Consider the following 19,658-nt stretch of genomic DNA (forward strand, 5'->3'; position numbering starts at 1 on the left):
AGGGCTTAGATGCACCAATCCAAGCCTCTTCACACTCCGGTTGCCTCTAGGTCATCTCTGTCTCGTCATGATGGCGATCCTCTGGCTGATCCTCAGCCTTACCATAGTATTGTTGGTGCTCTTCGGTATCTCACTCTTACTCGACCAGAACTTGCATTTGCCATCAACCGTGCATGTTAGTTTATGCAATCTCCTACTATGTCTCATTGGATTGTTGTCAAGCATATTCTTCAGTATCTTCAACATATCCCACACCATGGTATTCTTATTTGTCTCTCCCCCTCTCTGGATCTGACAACTTATTCAGATGCTGGCTGGCTAGATTGCCCTGATGACCTTTGGTCTACTATAGATTACTGTTTTTTTCTTGGCAACACCCTTATCTCCTAGAATTTTAAGAAGCAATAGGTAGTTACTTGCTCTAGTACTGAATTAGAATATCGTGCCTTGGCACATGCCATTGCACTCCAGTCACTTCTTGATGAGCTCCATGTTCCCATGTTGCAACCACCGATACTCTGGTGTGGCAACATTGGAGCCACGTTTCTCACAGCCAATCTAATTTTTCATGCTCATATGAAGCACATTGAGATTGACTTCTATTTTGTTCGTGAGCGTGTTGCTCGGAAGACACTTCTTATTTAGTACATATCTACCAAAGATCAGGTTGCTGACATTTTCACAAAGGGTCTATCCTCACATCATTTTGCTCTTCTCCGAGACAAGCTCACGGTGTGTGCCTCCCTATTTCTCTTGTGGCAGGGTGTTAAGGGATGCACTTCTCATGATTTTAGGGATTCCGGATCAAGATTATAATTATCTCTAAATCCTTAATGATAGTATTTAATCCTGTAAATTAAAGATCTATATTTATTTGTATTTATCATGATTCCATAAATTAAAAATCTTTATTTATTTATATTTATCATGATCTCACAAATCTCATTAAATAATATATCAATAATAGCAATTATAAGATCAATAACCCTCCTCCTCCTGCTCGTCCTCCTCCGGTTTAACTAATATCTATTAAAAAAAAATATTACTATAATCGTAGCAAAAGTTAATTCTACGTCTACTATACAGTCCGTTTCCATATTTTATAAATGGAGGTAAAAAACTTAATAATATAAGTTGCCTCATGAGTCACTCAAATTGAGAGGAAAAATGACAATCAGGGGCAATTTGAAAAAATAAATAAATATTGGACGATTTTTAAAATATTAACATTTAATGTCTTTTTTCAACCTATAGACCTCCATAATAATTTTTATAAAATAAAAAAGAGAAAAATACCTTTAATCCTTTTTATTTTCTACCCAGTAGCATTTTACTCTCTCATATTTTAAAAATAATATTTGATCCTCTTTGGACAAAAGTCAAATGTAAAAAAAAAATTATAAAAAATAATTATATCCATATCCTTTTAATATTTTGTTTTAAGAAAAAAATCATATTTAATTTATTGATAATTTACGTCTATTTTTATTTTCCTGTGTTGATATTAAATTAATTCTAGATAATTCAATATTCTATTTTTTTTTTCACTAGGAGGACCGTTAAGGTAGCAGATCTACCTTTCTATATATATTTTTTCTTTTTATATATATTTTTTTCTCTGTGTACATTATTAGTCAAACTAATCAATAATTAAAATATGATCCTAAAAATATATATAATTATTTTTCATGTCAATTTAATATATTCTTAAATTATTAAAAAAATCAAAAAAAAATTTATAATTTTTTTTATATTTGACTTTGGTGGAAGGGCATTATAGGTTATTTTTAAATGTTGGAGGATAAAATATAGTTTATTAGCAAATTAGAGTAGGTTAATGGTATTTTTTCAATAAAAAATAATACTCAAAGCACTTTTCAGCGATTCAGAAGGTGGGTCCCACAGAGAAGGACCCGATTTAATAAATTGAAGGTGGGTAGAAAGGCGACGGTGCCATTACTGTTTACGATAAATTAAAATAATTTGGCGAAGCACATGACGTTCACGTGAGAAATGATGTCGTTTGCTGCGAGGGCACATGCCGAGCACCTGACTAAGAATGAATATAATTAATAAATGTTCCGAGTTAATTTGTAAATTTGGAAATTCATTAAAAAAAAAAGCTTAAATAAGACAACTGTTTGATGTGCTGTTTGTCGACGAGGATGGTGCCACCAAAAACACTGTTGGTGCTTGACTTTTTCCTTGGGAAAAAGATAATGAAATATATTATTTATAAATAACTTTAAATCGGCTGTCTTAATTTCTTACGTGGCTCAAGGAACATCATGAGCAGTTGAACCCGGTCGAAACGGCTGAGTCGCGAATCGGATCAGATATTATTTAGTAATAGTGATTAAACACTCTCTCTCTCTCTCTCTGGGTTTGCGTATGTTGGACTCTTCATCTTCTACCTTGCTCCACTCGCGTTGCTGCTGCCCACCTCTTCCTCTTTATCTTCGATCGCCCCTGCTTTCCCTGTACATTTGAGATCGATGTTCCAAGGAGCAACGGAGTTGGTGGGAAGAAGAAGAAGGAGGAGTCGGGATTTGATTCCTGGAATACATGCCATGAGAGGAGGAGAGAGATTTCTTTGGTTTTGATGCTCTCTTTCGACTCTGATTTCTTGTCTTAGAGGCTTATACGGTTACATCCACTCACGCTAAGCACGTTTGGACATGGCTGGAAGCAACGAAATTAACGCCAATGAGTCCAAGGTGCTCGATCTCTCTTATTATTATTATTGTTGTTGTTGTTGTTCTGTTGTTGTTTTGATTTTTGGTTTAGGCAATTATGATTGGATTTCCGTTTCATCGGTTTGTTGCTCGGCTCTCTGGTTCGCGTTAGGTTCTGCTTGATTGTTTTCATATGGCCGGATGCATCCAAAAGTAAAGGGGAGATGTGTCGATTTGAGCCCATTCTTGTTTGATTTCTCAGGTTTTCTTCGACTGGTTTGACTTCTGATGATAAAACTTGAATCTGTGTTTGAGATGGCATTATAAGAAATCTGAAAAGCCCCATCAACGCAATATCTCTCTGTGTTTGTTTTTATCATAGATTTCGAACAGGCGAAGCAAAACGAAGACACAATCGCGTTTCGAAATCATTAGGATCTCATCCCATCTTTAGGAAGATGGGATCTTTGATCGCGTTCGCCTTCGTTTCTCCCTAAAATTGATGAATCGTTGAACACCCCACCCATCGCTTTCGATCTCACCTCTTCTTTGTTGTTTCTCATGCCGACGCAGATGGCAGTTCCTCTCAACACTTGGGTTCTCATCTCCAACTTCAAGCTGGCTTACAACATGCTGCGCCGCCCGGACGGCACCTTCGACCGTCACCTCGCCGAGTTCCTCGACCGGAAGGTCTCCGCGAATGCCACCCCCGTCAATGGCGTCGTCTCCTTTGACGTCCTCATCGACCGCTCCCACAACCTCCTCGCCCGCATCTACCGCCCCGCCCCCGCCACGGCGGCTGGTTCCGTTCCTCTTCTCACTGACCTCTATCAACCGCCATCAACCGACCCGTTTCCGGTCATCATATTCTTCCACGGCGGCAGCTTCGCGCACTCCTCGTCCAACAGCGCTATCTACGACTCCCTCTGTCGCCGGTTTGTCTCCCTCTGCGACGCTGTTGTTATCTCAGTCAATTATCGGCGGGCACCGGAATACAAGTATCCCTGTGCATACGACGATGGATGGGCAGCTCTCAAGTGGGCGAGTGCAGTGCCATGGCTTCACAACGGCAAAGAGTCCAAACCTCGAGTGTTCCTCGCAGGGGACAGCTCTGGGGGTAACATTGCACACCATGTGGCGGTCAGGGCCGCGGAGTCTGGGATCGAAATCGCCGGTAACATTCTCCTTAACTCCATGTTTGGAGGGAACCATAGGACAGAGTCTGAGAAGAGGTTGGATGGCAAGTATTTTGTCACCATTCAAGACAGGGATTGGTATTGGAAGGCTTACCTCCCTGAGGGGGCAGATAGAGATCACCCTGCTTGCAACCCCTTTGGTCCCAATGGTGTTAAGCTCGAAGGGCTTCCTTTCACCAAAAGCCTTGTCATTGTTGCAGGCCTGGATCTTGTTCAAGACTGGCAGTTGGCCTACGCAGAAGGCTTGAAGAAGGCTGGCCACTTTGTGAAGGTTGTGTACCGCGAACAAGCCACAATTGGATTCTATTTGTTGCCAAACACCAACCATTTCTACGAAGTGATGGATGAGATCAAGGAATTCATCCAGGCTAACTTGTAGTGGAACGCTGCTCTTGACGGACTGTTCGTCGTTCAATTAATTCCTCCGCGGATGGCAATGATTCACAGGCTTGCTCATGGTTCTGTATAAAAGGATGCATGAAAATTCAGATTATGTTCTTGGAACTGTTCTATTGAATCTGAACCATATAAGTTCTTGTACATGGTATGTTGAAGAGCCTTGATCCAGTTCAACAACAGATGTTTCAGAATTTTAGCTAACCACAATGATCGCTGTGACATGGTCAAACGCTAAAGCTCTTATTTTGTATATATTGGCCTCCTCAGATTCTCAGTTAATATAGATTCAAAGAAAAGTAGAGATTTGTATTGTCCTCTTAGCTGTTGATAGTTCTATTCTCTCCCCTTTGCAGGGTTGAAAGATCAATGAAGACCCAATCCTGTTAAAATCTTCTGAGCCTGCCAAATACTATCAACACTTTTTGTTCTCCCTTCTTCCAACTCATCTCATCTAACAACGTGCTTCGATCATATATATCTTTGGCACCAAACTATTGTGGGAAATAGAATCAAGACAAATGATGGAGTTAGAGAAAGAGTATCAGACAAGCAATTGGAGGCTACTCTGTCACTGGTCAATTTGTCTTGGACGTTTTTCGTTCTTGGTCATATTTCTAGCCGCTAGTAATGCGTGAGCATTTGGATCGAACAGTGTCAGTTCTTGGCAGCTTCGCTGGAGCTGCTCTTGGGGTTTTGTTATTGATGGGAGGGGGAATCCCCCCACCGATCGAAATTTATTATGGTATTGTCGTGTGTGGAAAATTTAAGCATGCGTTTTACACTTTTACTTGCTAGTTAATGCTTTCCACAGCTGTACATGATGAGGACCTGTCTTGGTCATCATCTGGCCTTATGTAAAATATTGTGAAGTTGGATACTCTGAAGTTCAATAATGAATTTGTATCAAAATTGCTGTTTGTTAGATGTCTTTTATGGTGCAATTGGTAATAGGATGAGAATGAGAATGGCTTGTTCGCTTGACTATATCATTCTAACATTTTGATGAATGGAATAGCTCATTCAAGGACCACTTTATTTATTCAAACATTTTTTTTTAATTTAAAAGATAGAAAAAGCCTCACTCCACTTGTGGAAATCTATAATGGTATTTATCATGTTATCATTTTGACCCACTTTGCCCGGACATTTAACCTAATTGAGTTGATCAGATGAACAGGTCAAATGGTCTTACTTGCCTAACTCGCAATAATGTTCGATCGTGCGTTCGATCTTTGTTCGATGAGTTAAGTAGTTAGAAACGTAGACGAAACAAGGTGAGTTGAACAAATGGGATAAGTTGAGTTTCAGAAACAATATGTTATTGTTTGTATACTGTCTATATATTTAAATTATTTACAATAAATTATCAATACACAGAAGAAGACAATTTCTGAGAGGTTTCTGCTGCATGGTTCAGACCACCACCTGTGCTGCTGCAAGCCTTGCGATTGGGACCCTGTAAGGAAATGGTCAGGGAATGCAAAAAATTATGACATTCAACTGTAAGTAAGTTTTGATATTATTTAAATCACATGCTCAATTTTTATAATGTCTAAATAACGTATCCTATTTTTCAAATACTCTTCTTTTCCTATAAATGGACAAAACTGACTGATTGATCTTGAAAACTCTGAATAACTTCTAATCAAAACGTGCTCCTAAAAATTCATGTATTTATGCCATGGAATTTGAATTTAATAGTATAAAAATTTTTAAACTTACACAAATTTGATAAAATTTATCATAAGTTCATTATAAGGCCTATAACAATAATACTCACTAACTAATACCATCAATAAATTCTTAGAACTCCTTTGATTAAAAAAATATCAAACTTTTTAATTTTTAAAGGGTATAGTTTCGTTTGAAACTAACTAATGAACTTACAAAATTTCAAATCACTTCGAATCAAATCAATGTACTCTTGGAAATCTTCTTAATGTATTCATGCTCTCAGATCTAAATTTAATAGTATAAATTGAGAACAGTAAATTTTTGAATTGGTAAAAATTTGATGATATATTCTCAATTTAATTCACTATTCTCAATTTATACTATCAAATTTAGATCCGAAAGTATAAATATATTAAAGATATTTTCAAGAATATATTGATTTTAATTTGAAGTGATTCAAAGTTCTCTAGTTCTATCAGTCAATTTCGAACGAAACCGACCGATGAATCTATAAAGAAAAAAAAAAGAATATTTTTAGAATATGGTATATGATTTGAGTATTATAAAAGTTTGAATAATATAGAAACTTATGAGGTTGAGTAAAATGTCGAAAAAAATTAAGTGCATGCGGATATGAATTGGCTAAGTCTAAAATAAAAAAAAATTATAGCACAACCTGAAAGGAGAACATGAGACATAGTCCAGTCCAGCTTGTGCAAAAAAGGCAACTGAAGAGGGTTCTCCACCATGCTCACCACATATGCCTACCTGTTCATTTTAAAGCTATAAGTGCGAGTTCATGCCAATGGTGGTGCACCATGAACACAGGCCATTCACCTTCAGATCAGGCCTAGCTCTTCGCCCTCTCTCTGCAGCAATCTTAATGAGCTGGCCTACCCCTTTCTGATCAAGAACCTGAAGATTCAAAGCCATTGATGATCATTCGTGCATCACAAAGTACTGGTGCTGCAGTATGCAGAAAAGAGTATATACCTCGAAGGGATCGCTTTGGAGAATGCCTTTCGATAGGTAGATAGGAAGGAACTTGCCAACATCGTCTCGACTGTACCCAAATGTCATTTGTGTCAGGTCATTTGTTCCAAAGGAGAAGAATTCTGCAAACTCAGCAATCTGCCAACATAAACAGCAAGATTATAAGCTTGTGTTGAAAATATTGACTAGGCCAACAACAAGAAACCTTTTATTGAGAGAAGTTGTAGTTTAAGTTAGATTCTACCTCATCTGCAATAAGAGCAGCTCTTGGAACCTCAATCATTGTTCCGACCTTGTATTTTATGGAGGTTCCAATCTCAGAGAAGACCTTCTGTGCTATCATCCGTATCAGACTCGTTTGATGCTCTAGCTCCTGATATAAATATGAATTCCAACAGATGAAATTGTTCAGATTTCAAAAATAAACACAGTTCAGAAAGATAGCATGTTTTGTAGGCCTTACTACTGTGTTTACTTGGATGAAAGTAGGAAGGCAAACAAAGAAGAAGAAATATAATTATTAGTTTCTCTTGTATAGCAGAAACAAACAGAAATGAAGCTTAAGCATCTAATAAAACACCAAAGAGGTATGTAATTTTATTTCTTCCCTTCCATCTCTATCCAAATAAATAGGAAGAATGAAATAGAGTGAAGGTAAGACAGTACAATTCATTTCTTTTCCTTTTGTTCCTAGAGTCTTAAGTTTTTTCAGCAATGAGTTCAGCAGTAATACTTTCTTTTAGCTAAGTATGTCAAGGGAGAAAGCTATGTACCTGAGGTGTTCCGACGAGAGGTACCATTATTTCTGGAAAAACTTTGACACCTTGATTGTTCATAGAGATGGCAGCTTCGAATATAGCACGAACTTGCATCTTAGTCAACTCTGGGTATGATATGCCAAGCCTAATGCAAGAATTCTCTTACTATGACCAGTATCGAACAAGAGCTTAACTCCATATCCAAGATTACAGTGTTAAAATGTTCAGGGTTAGGTGATAGTCCAATTTGATTTGTAAATTGGTTCAGTTGAAGATCGGGTACTAACGCAATTTGAAAAGCAAGCAATTCGGCGGCAAGCGGTCAGAGAGGTTGAGTTTGGAGGATGTATAAAGACATTGGGGGTCTAATCAGGAACACTTGAATGCTCCAATCAATCAAAATTTTAGGGAGTTTAGAAAGCTTAAGCAAAGTGTTATGGATCATAAGTTGTTAATTGAAATCGGGAGTTTACTTAACAAAAAAGTAATTTACTCTCTGAAAGTTGAATCCATCGCAAGAGAGGGAATAAGGAACAAACCTGCAACCTCTAAAACCAAGCATGGGATTGACTTCAGATAACCTCTCTATTCTGGAAAAGACTTCATCTTCTGTTGTGCCAGTCTCTGCAGCAAGTTCTGTAATAATGTCCTCTATATTACCTTCTGGCAAAAATTCATGAAGTGGAGGATCCAACAGTCGGATAGTCACCGGAAACCCTGAATTTTTTTTCATCTATTTAGCTAATGTCGATGAAACTATTGTGAATGATCAGAACATACCATCCATGGCCCGAAAAATTCCTTCAAAATCAGATCTCTGATATGGCAATAGTAAGTCCAAGGCCTTCTGCCTCTCTTCAAGATCTGCAGCCATTATCATCTTTCTAACTGCTTTAATCCTTTCATCTGAAGCAAAGAACTGTGGCAGCATTGTGGGCGGATACAAAGTAGTAAGAAAAAAAAAAGTCCTTGTTAGTTTTTTTTTTACATCGATGTATATAAAGTGATGTTTGTTGGTGCAGAAGATTGAAAAGACTAACCATATGCTCTGTCCTACATAATCCAATCCCTTGTGCACCATTATTTCTTGCAGTAAGTGCATCATCAGGTGTATCTGCATTTGCCATAACCTAAGACCGATGTTGGCAAGAAGAACATTAGCTTCTTAATTAGGAGAGTTTTGCAGTTTTTGTTGCTGTGCCAAAAGGAGTACTACCTTCAGTTGCCTAATCTCATCGACCCATGACATGAAGATCCCCAGGTCGCCACTGAGAGCTGGTGGAGAAAGTGGTTGCTTCCCTAGAATTACTTCCCCTGTCGATCCATTGAGTGATAACCACTCACCTTCTTGTATCACTTCGTCACCAATAACCACCACCTTGTCTGCATCATTCACACTGATATCTGAGCAACCAGAAACGCAGCATTTTCCCCACCCCCTCGCTACAACAGCAGCATGAGATGTCATGCCCCCTCTTGCCGTAAGGATTCCTGTAGCTGCGTGCATGCCACCAACATCCTCAGGGCTAGTTTCTGTCCTCACCTTCAAGCATGCAAAATAGTAGAGGCTTGTTAAAGAATCAGAGGATTAAGGGTAGGTTGCTGCAACTACTAATAAAAGAGAGAACACAAACTGACTTACCAAAATGACAGCCTTCCCCTGGGCATGCCATTCTTCAGCATCATCAGCAGTGAAAACAACTTGGCCCACAGCGGCTCCTGGTGATGCAGGCAACCCTGTTGCAACTACTTTATCCTTGTACGCTGATGTATCATCAAACTAAACAAATCGAGATGGCAAAGATAGAATCAGTCCGACATGTGTTCAAGCTAACCTCTTTTGATTAACTCGAGCACTTAAGCAACTAGATTTACTTGTGGATGAAGAAGTTGGTCCAAATGGCTCGGCTCAACCAATTTAATTGCGGAACTTTTATCCACGAGGCCTTCGTTAACCATGTCGACTGCAATCCTCACTGCACCTTTCCCAGTGCGCTTCCCTGATCTACACTGCAGCATCCACAGCCTATTTTCTTGAACAGTGAACTCAATGTCCTGCGACAGTGGGAAAAACAATAACGACCTCGGATGGATCTTTAAAGCAATTGAGAGAGCTTTGAAGCATAGATCTAACCATCATGTCTTTATAGTGCAGCTCCAGAATTTTGCAATTCTCTATTAGTTCACTGTAAGCTTCTGGCATGTGCTCCTTCATGGTATTCAGATCCTCAGGTGTCCGGATCCCTGCGACAACATCCTCACCCTAGCAAAAGAAAATATGTAATGTAATAAGTGATGGCTGAGACAGCCATCATCCTGTTGTTTGATTATGATTTCTTGAGGTGTCTTTAGTACCTGCGCGTTGATGAGGAACTCTCCGTAGAGCTTCTTCTCGCCTGTGCTCGGATTCCGAGTGAAGAGAACGCCGGTCCCGGAAGTGTTCCCCATGTTCCCAAACACCATGCACTGCACATTGACAGCAGTCCCCTTCAGGCCCTTTATCTGGTTGATGCTTCTGTATTTGTTAGCTCTGGTGCTGTCCCATGAATCGAACACCGCAAGAACCGCCAAGTACAACTGCCGTTTGGGATCTGCAACCATCGATTAGTTCGTTCAATTCAAGTGGAGAAGTCAACAAATCGACGCGGTTGAAGAAGCACATTAGTTGAGCTCGAGGTAACTCAATGACCAGAAGGAAACTGTTCTCCTTTGGCTTTTGTGTATACTTTCTTGTACTCGATCACTAGTTCCTTGAGGTCGCCGGCGGTGAGGTCGGTGTCTTGCTTTGCACCTTTGGCCGCCTTCAATTCCTCCAGTTTCTCCTCAAAGAGCGAGTGGGGAATTCCCATCACCTGCGCAAACCTGAATCAAGCAGTTTGCGTTGACATTTTTAATCACTCCAAGCCACGCAGAGAGCGAGCACTCACCACGTTCCCGAACATGTCCAAGAAGCGGCGGTAGGAGTCGTAAGCGAACCTCTCGCCGCTCTTCAACGCCAACCCCGTGACCACCTCGTCGTTGAGTCCCAAGTTGAGCACAGTGTCCATCATCCCAGGCATCGACACCGCGGCGCCGGAGCGGACGGAGAGGAGCAGGGGACGGGAAGGGTCGCCGAGGCGAGCCGCCATGTCCTCCTCGACGTTAGCGAGGCCTTCGAGTATTTCCTCCCAGAGGCCAGCCGGGAGCTGGTGGCCACCCTTCTGGTACTCCTGGCATGCCTCCGTCGACACAGTGAACCCCGGGGGCACCGACAGTCCGATGCTCGCCATCTCCGCCAAGTTCGCGCCTTTCCCGCCCAACTTCGCGCCCAAACAAATTTGAACAAAATTTCAATTCACATGAAATGATGAAAACCATTAATCAATTGAGTTCAGGAGCTCAACTCACCAGGGACTTCATGCTCTTGTTGCCTTCGCTCTTCCCCTTGCCGAACGTGAACACCCTCTGAGAAAACAGGGGAAACACCAAATCGATTCAAGATCCATTTTTTCTACATAAAAACAACAATCTACCAGTCAGAAGCCCTGCCTTCTTGGTGGTGGGAATCGGCGATACGACGGCTTGAAGCCGGTCGCCGCCGCGGCTCCTTGCCAGTTGCGGCTCCTGCTCGAATCCACCCCTCCGCTTGGCCATTGCTTGAGCCAGGCGCCTCGCCTCGCCGAGGCTCCTCATCTCTTTCCTCCTCGACCAACCGAGCTCTTCCATGGGACTCAACCAGCGCTTCGCCATTGGCCTCCTTTCTGCGTACACGGCCGATCGCATGCACGCGCTCTTGGTGGCTGGATACTGCATCTTTCGTCGCTTGCTTGATTCGATTCCTTCACAGATCACAAAAGGCTTCAGAATTCAACACCGGATCGATTGATCTCGTTCATCAAAGAGGTGATGGAGGGAAGAGCTCAAGATTAGCTCACCTCAAACTCGAAGCGCCGATGATTTATTATATTTAATATTCTATTTTTGTGGTATACTAAAAAAATATAAAAACGGAAATTAAAAATTTGCTCTTTTTGTTTTTCCAAATGGCATTGAAATCCTACACATCCTCCGTCCGAGTTCGATCAGACGGTCAGTATGGACATGTGGATTAAGGGTTAATTCGTAATTTGACGCGTTGTCTATTTATCACCTCTTGTTGGTTCCTGTGATCAAGAAATTTCTTCCTGAGTCACGTAATTAAATGGTGATGCCGCAACTTTTCGGAGTGAGGCATCCAACGGGCCTTATCGAGCCACGTGGCATAAGTCCGATCACACAGGATCTCTCTTATCCTGAGCAGTGAGCACCTCTTCGCGAATAATATAGACAAATATAAATAAAAAAATTTATTTAACAACAAGGTTAAATCCTATTTAATCATTGAATTCAAATAATATATCCTTTTAAATCATTCAATTATTAATCAAACTTACCAATAATTATTTAGCCCTATGAAATGCATGAAAAATCATTATGCTTAGTTTTGCTAAAATTGTTCTAATATATATTAATTTTTCCTTTATATCGGCGTATTTTTGGTCAAAATTCAAAGGATTAAGTAAGAAGAATAATATAAAAATAAATCTTATAAATGAGGCTTTTATTTATTTATTTTTTAAATATTTGACTATAATAAAAATAATGAATTGCACATTTCCTGTTTAGATTTTTGTCCATTTGACATGGGCCGAAAAATCCGGCCCGCGTCTTCTGCCTTCCCTCACTCCTCTTCATGGGGGAGTGAGGGAGTCAAAAAAAAAACGAAGGTCGCATTTTCAGTGGCGCGGATATAGATCGCGATCTGTGTCATGGAGGTGAAGAGTCTCGTTTTCTGTTTTTATTCGTCGATTTCGTAGTTTGGATTTTTGTTAGGAATAGTTTCCGATCAAACTAATCTATTTGTTACTAATCGTGCCGAATCCAGAGATCTTCTTTAGTCCCTAGTGTCTGATCGTAACTTCGAAGGATGCTTCAGTTGGATTTGAATTAGTGCAGAGAAAAAATGATGAGGATTTTTCACTAACTGTATCATCGGTGGAACTGTGGCAATTTTCTCTGGTAGTTCTTGTGAACCAATCTTTGATCTTATCTTCTGAGGAACCTTCGGTGGAAATAGGTTGAAAAGTTAGGTTTCAGCGAAACGCTTCTTCATTGTGAATGTGGATTCTCCGAAACAGACTAAATAAGCGTTCTGCTTCTTTCCTGTTATTCTGTAGATTTTTGGAGTTATATTGCTGTTCCTGTTTTCTTCCTAACTCTATGGGCTAAACCCTAGCTCGCTGCACTTTTTTCTTAGCAGCACAACTGGTTCTATTTCCTTAATTTTGGCTTCTGGTCCTGCTCATATTTTAATCTGGGAACAGTTGATAGGCTCATAACCTGTTAAAACTCTTTTAGCTTCATCACTTGCATCCCTGCAGTTTAGAAATAGGATTATCAGCAAATGACTTACAATTCGTCTAGTGAACTTGTACTGCTGCACTTCTAACAAATATTAGAAAAAAAGTTAATCTTGTGTTTTTGCATAACTTTAGTTTTTTACTTCATGCTTCTCAAAGTTTGGTTAATGTAATTGTGAATTTCACTTAGCTAAGGTTTTAGGTGACTATTGGAGATGTGGCTAACTACTTTTTGTAAGAAAAATGGTTTGTAGAAGTTGTTTTGGGTCAGTCATGACTCTTCGTTGCAGAGAGGTAAATATCAATACTACAAAGTCTTAGGGAACCCAATACTGATTAGGTTTCAGATTCATCGCCTTTGCCTTACGGATCTTGATTTTATCTGATACTTTTAAAACTTGTAAGTCTGTGTCAGCTGATGCTGACTATGTCTACCTTCACTATTTGTTTTATTTAACTCTTCTTAAAATGGATAGATTAGGTGTTTTGCATTTCACAGGCCAAATTATACTGTTAGTTGACTTGTACTGACCTTGAAGATCCAATCAAACCAGTAAATTAGAGGATCCAGCCAAAATGAATCTCGCAAGGGGATACCTTTATTTGTTTTTCATTGCTTTTCCTTAAAGTTTGTCATCTTGATTATAGTTTTTCAATATATGATGTTTCTTGTATAGAGTTTGTCATCTTGATTCTAGTTTTTCAATATATGATGTTTCTTGTATAGAATTTGTCATCTTGATTCTAGTTTTTCAATACTTGATGTTTCTTGTTCTCTAACTTCCTTTCTCTTGATATTCAATACTTGATGGTTTCAGCAACAAGCTCTGAGCCTTGAGTTACAATGGTAAATCTTTTGCCCGCAGCAGCACCCCCTAGCATATTTGATCCTAATCATTGATGCTGAAGACATAAATATTAGGAATTACAACATGGCAATTAGAAAAGACCATGCCCTTGAATATTTATGGCTTGTGAGATTGGAATCAAACCTAGCAAATGCCATTAATGGTCCTCCAATGATTAATAACAATAGACAAACTCATATTACAGATAGTTAAAGAGGATGAGTCAAGTTGTGAAAAGAGCGATTCCCTTTTCGTTAGACCAACCGTTTCACATCTCTTTTTAGACTCATAGTGGCCTCTGTGTGATTAGCCTTCTATTTCACTTTACCAAGCATTAGGACCACCACCTCTATGTATCTTTCATGCATGATGTTCATATCTTTTTACTTTTTTGAAGGGAATTTGAGACAAGACCTCCTGAACATGATAACATCTGGCAAAGACCAGACCATCTTTGAGCATGCATCAAACTAGAGATCGGAGTTAAAACTAATGAAACCATCATATCCTCAAAACCCATTTCCAACAATGGATGATAGATCTGAAGGAGAGGGTTTGAACTTTTGGTTTCAGGTTGATTGTTGCACATTAAGTACACTTGCACACCCTGCAAACATCAATTCCCTTCTTGAATAAAATATCATAAATAGTCAATTTTCCAAAATGCAGCACTTAAACTAAGATTGATTAAGGTTAGCAGATCATCTACAAATAGCCATTTATCATTATCAGATTATCATGACTATCATCTAAAAGGATGAGATCAGAGTAGTCATTCTCACAACAGGATGAACTTTTTCTGTGATTCTGGATGGATATGAATGGCTTTTATATATAAATTTTTTAACTTTATGTTTCATTCTTTTGGAAGATAGTTGCATGCTCATTCTTTTAGCATTAATACTTGGTGTGAAATGTTCTACATGAGTGCTTGACGAAGAGCATGCATGTTTGAACCACATCCTTCAGTCTCATTTATTCTTGGATTGATATTATTTGTTTTAATCATGTTTTATTCATTCATTTATGTTTATCATGTTTGGAGTTGAACATATCGATGGTGTTTGGTTTCTTATACCTGATTAATTTCAGAACAAGCGAAAGTTCAACAACCTCATCAGTGCATATGCGGTGCAATGCAGTAAATGCTTCAAATTCAGGATAATCCCAACAAGAGAAGAATACGAAACAATCAGGCAAAACTTCATCAAGGATCCTTGGGTCTGCCACAACAATCCTAATCTTTCCTGCAATGATCCTGGTGATGTAGAGTACAACACTAGTCGATTTTGGGTCATCGACAAGCCAAATTTGCCCAAGACTCCAGCTGGTCTCGATAGATTGGCGATCATGAGATCAGACTTTTCCAAGATGGATATCAACTATGTGATGCCTAACGGAAAGAGGCTGAGGAGCTCAGTGGAAATAGAGAAGTTCATAGAAGCCAATCAAGAGTACAAAGGCAGATTTACCCCTGCAGATTTTAGTTTTACGCCTCCAAAGATTCCTGAGGAGATGATCCCCAAGGGCATAGAGGGAAGTTCAAGTAAAAAGAAGAAGACTGGGCTGTAGTGGTGCGTTTGCCTGTTTGCAAACTTACTTTTTTATTGAAGTAACCTCCTTTGGAAGGAGAAGATGCTTGTGGGCTCTGTATTTATGGTGTGTGTACTTTGGCTGAATCAGTACTTAGGGTCGTAAACAAGTCAAGCCAAGCTTAGTTTTAATGTAACCGAGTCCTAAAATGAACCGTTTGAAATGATTGTTCAAGCTTGACTTGGTTTATTTTTGATGTGCTTGAGTTTAACTTGAACTTTGTTCGTTTAAATGTTATCAAACTTTCAATTTAAGTTTGGTTTGAGCTTGATTCGTTTTGATGCTATCAAGCTCTCAATTCAAATTTATTTGATTATTTGAAATGTTTTACTTGCTTGATTGGTTATTGAGCTTGATAATTTAAACTAGTTTGTTTATTTTTTTAAAAAAAATATTTATTTAGTATTATAATAAGAGTTTTATTAATGGACATAATTTGTAAATATTGTTCATGGATATTATACATGAATATTGTTCACAAATATTACTGAATTGAACACATATGTTGTTTGTTAGTTTAATGAGTTGTTTAAATTTATTTATTTAATTAATTTTGTATGGATTAAATAAATATAAATGAACTCTTATTAAATTGAATGTCAACTTTCGGTTCATTTATCCTAAGAACGCCCATTTACCCTGATTAACAGTTGCTTCATGCTATTTGTCTCAAAAGGGCTTGAGACCGTTGGAACTCAATCTTGTTTAAACGTGCTCCTTTGTAATTTCAACAACTAGAAAATATTGGTGCTGTATAGAGATCGTATATATTCATCATCAGTGTCTCCATATTCATTATCTTCTAAATATTGAGAGGAAGATTCATCGTCTTCCTCACTATCGTCTTTTTCATACTAAGAAGTAGATTCCCTCTTCTCCCCTTGGATGTAAGAGTGATTGTATGTTTGGTTATTTTTGGACGCACCAAAAGACACTCAATTTTTAGAATTTTTAAAAAGCACACATAATTTCAATTTTACTACTCTAAGAGCATTCACATCACTGTTAATACTTCAACGTTAATATCTATGTGGATGCACTGTATATACACTGTAACATTAACGCGTTTAAGGAATTGAACGAGTTAAATGCTTACAAATTGAAAAAAAATTATATATATATAATAATATACTTCCATTAATGCGTTACACGTTAATAGCGTTGTAGATGCTCTAACTATCCTCTAGCAACTATTGACTTTTTATCTTCTCATTTCTCTTCCGTCTCTCATGCAATATTTATTCTCTTCTCTTTCTTCTCACATTTAGATACAATTTCTTTTCTTTCTTTGTTTTCTATGGGTGAGTTGTAAGGAGCACTTAAGATAATTAAGTATAATCAACTTTACTACAATTTTCTATCTTCTCTTTATTTTTTCTAAATTTTATTATCCTGTAAATTTATTTATTTTCAAGAAGGTTAATAAACTATTAAATTTTTTCCTATTTTCTATATCTAATTCTAAAAGAATAAAAAAAATAAAATTAACAAGAATAATATGAACTAATTTTATTAATAAAAAAAATTATAAAATAAAATAAAAATCACTTTGGTGTTGATTTTTACAACTTAAATACATCATCACTCATTGTGGTGCTGATTTCAAATACCAACACCATAATATAGATTCTAATCACACATTATGATACTAGTTTCCGAAGACCAACATTACAATGGTGCCAGTCTTTAGAAAAACCAATATCATAATATTATAAAGGTTTCAAATAATTTTAAACACTACTAGGAGGGATTTAAAAGAGTAAATGTGGGCTTGTTTAGACTCAGGTTCACCTAATAAATCAATAGAAGTTTAAATGAATCTGATCTAAACTCTCTAGGTATATGAATGGATTTTGATCGAAATCCATTGATGAACCTAGGAGACTTAGATTTCTAAAATTTTATAATGAGATTGAAGTGTGGAATATGTAGAAGGGAAAGGTAAAAAATCCTAGCCCTGAGTCTCCTACATTAAGTTATAGGCTCATGCCAATTGGCATAAAAGTCTGAAATTTTCTAAACCTTTTGAATAATATTGGAAATCCTTTAAGATGATAATGAAGGGTATATTTATATTCCTGGGTACTGCCAAAACCTACATGAGTTAGAATAAGTTTGATCAGAATTTTGTAGGTTTATCAATGGATTTTGACCGAAATCCATTGATAAACCTAGGAGCTTGGATTTCTAAAAACTTGCAATGAGATGGAAGTATGAAATATGTAGAAGGGATATATGTTGAGAAATCCTAGTCCCAAGTCTCCTACACAAAGTCATAGGCCCGTGTCAATGTCACAAAGTTTAAAACTTTCCAAACCTTTTGAGTAATATTGGGAATCCTTTACAATAGGGCACATTTAGACTCCTAGCACGGCAGAAACCAACATAAGTTGGAATGAGCCTAATCAGAGCTATCTAACTCCATCAATGAATTTTAACCAAACTCTATTGATTGACCTAGAAAATTTGAATTTATAAAAACTTACAATGAGATGGAAGTGTGTAGTATGCAGAAGGGATATATGATGAGAAATCCTAGTCTCAAATCTCCTACATGAAGTTATAGCCCCGTGCCAATTAGTACAAAGTCTAAAACTTTCTAAACATTTTTTAGCAATGTTGGGAATCCTTTACGATCATAACGGAAAGTACATTTGGACTCCTGAGCACTGTAAAAACCTACATCAGTTGGAATGAACCCGATTGGAAATCTCTAAGCCTATCAATGGATTTTGATTGAATCCATTAATGGACTTAGGGGACTTGGATTTTTGAAAACTTGTAATGAGATGGAGAGGTTAGTGTGTAGAAGGTATATATAGTGTCCAACACTAGTCTTAAGACACGTATGTAAAATTATGGCCGCGTACCAACTAGAACAAATGTTGGTATTGATTTTTGAAGATCAACACCACAGTGGTGTTGGTTTTCGAAGATCAGTACCACAATGGCGCGGGTCTTCAGAAACTAGCACCATAATATTGGTTCTGATCATACATTGTGGTGTTGGTTTCCAAAGACTAACACCACAATGTTGCTAGTCTTTAGAAACTAGCACAATAGTGTTCTAAAGGTTTCAAATCATTTTGAATACTGTTGGTAGCAATTTAAAAGAGTAAACGAGAGCTAATTTGGACTCAGGTTCACCTAATAAATCCATAGGACTTGGAATGAGTCTGATCGGAACTCTCTAGGCCAATTAATGAGTTTTGACTGAAACCTTCTAGGAGACTTAGATTTCTAAAATTTTATAATGAGGTGGAAGTGTGGATCATGTAGAAGAGATAAATGGTAAGAGTCCTAGTCTTGAGTCTCCTACATGAAATTATAGGCCCGTGTCAATTAACACAAAGTCTGAAATTTTCTAAACCTTTTGAGCAATGTTGGAAATCCTTTAAGATAATAATGGAGGGCATATTTAGACTCCTGAACATTGCAAAAACCTACATGATTTAGAATGAGCCTGATCAAAACTCTCTAGGTCTATCAATAGGTTTTGATCGAAGCTCTCTAGGGGGCTTAGATTTCTAATATTTTACAATGAGATGAAGAGTGGAGCATGTAGAAAGTACATATGGTGAGAAATCCTAGTCCTTAGTCTCCTACAAGAAGTTATAGGCCCATGCCAATTGACACAAAGTTTGAAACTTTTTAAACCTCTTGAGTAATGATGAGAATCATTTAAGATGATAATGGACGACATATTTAGACTCATGGGCACTGCAGAAACCTACATGAGTTGGAATGAGCCTGATCAAAACTTTCTAAGTCCATTAATAAGTTTTGACTGAAACTCATTAATAGACTTAGGGGACTTGGATTTTTGAAAACTTACAATGAGATGGAAGTATAGAACATGTAAAAGGGATATATGGTGACATTCCTAGTCCCAAGTCTTCTATACAAAGTTATAGACCTGTGCCAATTGACACAAAGTTTAAAAATTTCTAAATTTTTTAAGTAATGTTGAGAATCCTTTATAATGATAACTGAGGGTACATTTGGACTCCTGGGTACTGCAAAAATCTACATAAATTGGAATGAGTCTGATTAGATCCCTCTAAGTCCATCAATAAATTTTGATTAAAATGTTAGATTTTGAGGGATGTCCTAAGGTAATCACCTTACGATTTTTACTAAATAT

The 19,658-nt window shown here is 37.9% G+C and overlaps 3 protein-coding genes across 5 annotated transcripts; 2 read left to right on the plus strand and 1 right to left on the minus strand.

Moving 5' to 3' along the window:
• Positions 1 to 2,377: 2,377 nt before the first annotated feature.
• LOC122022842 (gibberellin receptor GID1C-like) lies at positions 2,378 to 5,194 on the plus strand. Of its 2 annotated transcripts, XR_006123083.1 has the most exons (3): positions 2,378 to 2,717; positions 3,249 to 4,493; positions 4,624 to 5,194. XR_006123083.1 is itself a non-coding variant. In XM_042580959.1 (2 exons), exons 1-2 carry the CDS (start codon positions 2,679 to 2,681, stop codon positions 4,248 to 4,250), a joined length of 1,041 nt encoding a protein of 346 aa, XP_042436893.1. In that variant the 5' UTR covers positions 2,378 to 2,678; the 3' UTR covers positions 4,251 to 5,194. The 2 variants fall into 2 exon arrangements, 1 of the variants encoding a protein (XP_042436893.1); XM_042580959.1 differs by having other exon boundaries at positions 3,249 to 5,194.
• Positions 5,195 to 5,549: 355 nt separating this feature from the next.
• On the minus strand, positions 5,550 to 11,621 carry LOC122022855 (pyruvate, phosphate dikinase 2-like). The gene is made up of 18 exons (XM_042580972.1): positions 11,224 to 11,621; positions 11,083 to 11,139; positions 10,623 to 10,994; positions 10,385 to 10,547; positions 10,051 to 10,286; positions 9,830 to 9,958; positions 9,571 to 9,750; positions 9,338 to 9,475; positions 8,912 to 9,238; positions 8,736 to 8,825; positions 8,476 to 8,614; positions 8,235 to 8,412; positions 7,711 to 7,840; positions 7,182 to 7,310; positions 6,938 to 7,075; positions 6,782 to 6,859; positions 6,621 to 6,712; positions 5,550 to 5,726 (listed from the first exon to the last, which is right to left on the minus strand). Exons 1-18 carry the CDS (start codon positions 11,485 to 11,487, stop codon positions 5,684 to 5,686), a joined length of 2,883 nt encoding a protein of 960 aa, XP_042436906.1. The 5' UTR covers positions 11,488 to 11,621; the 3' UTR covers positions 5,550 to 5,683.
• Positions 11,622 to 12,344: 723 nt separating this feature from the next.
• On the plus strand, positions 12,345 to 15,768 carry LOC122022864 (methyl-CpG-binding domain-containing protein 1-like). Of its 2 annotated transcripts, none has more exons than XM_042580981.1 (2): positions 12,345 to 12,488; positions 15,014 to 15,768. In XM_042580981.1, exons 1-2 carry the CDS (start codon positions 12,483 to 12,485, stop codon positions 15,491 to 15,493), a joined length of 486 nt encoding a protein of 161 aa, XP_042436915.1. In that variant the 5' UTR covers positions 12,345 to 12,482; the 3' UTR covers positions 15,494 to 15,768. The 2 variants fall into 2 exon arrangements, with proteins under 2 accessions (XP_042436915.1, XP_042436919.1); XM_042580985.1 differs by lacking the exon at positions 12,345 to 12,488 and adding an exon at positions 13,835 to 13,920.
• The last annotated feature ends 3,890 nt before the right edge of the window (positions 15,769 to 19,658 follow it).

Source organism: Zingiber officinale, chromosome 1A (assembly GCF_018446385.1).
Source record: "Zingiber officinale cultivar Zhangliang chromosome 1A, Zo_v1.1, whole genome shotgun sequence".
Classification (NCBI taxonomy): domain Eukaryota; kingdom Viridiplantae; phylum Streptophyta; class Magnoliopsida; order Zingiberales; family Zingiberaceae; genus Zingiber; species Zingiber officinale.

Excerpts from the sequence above, each read along its gene's own strand:
- LOC122022842 (XM_042580959.1), top strand. The coding sequence starts at position 2,679 with ATGGCTGGAAGCAACGAAATTAACGCCAATGAGTCCAAG. Across the intron at positions 2,718-3,248 it reads TTAACGCCAATGAGTCCAAG|ATGGCAGTTCCTCTCAACAC; the intron begins GTGCTCGATCTC and ends ATGCCGACGCAG.
- LOC122022855 (XM_042580972.1), bottom strand. The coding sequence starts at position 11,487 with ATGCAGTATCCAGCCACCAAGAGCGCGTGCATGCGATCGGCCGTGTAC. Across the intron at positions 8,826-8,911 it reads ATGAGATTAGGCAACTGAAG|GTTATGGCAAATGCAGATAC; the intron begins GTAGTACTCCTT and ends CATCGGTCTTAG. Across the intron at positions 7,076-7,181 it reads CTGCTCTTATTGCAGATGAG|ATTGCTGAGTTTGCAGAATT; the intron begins GTAGAATCTAAC and ends TTATGTTGGCAG.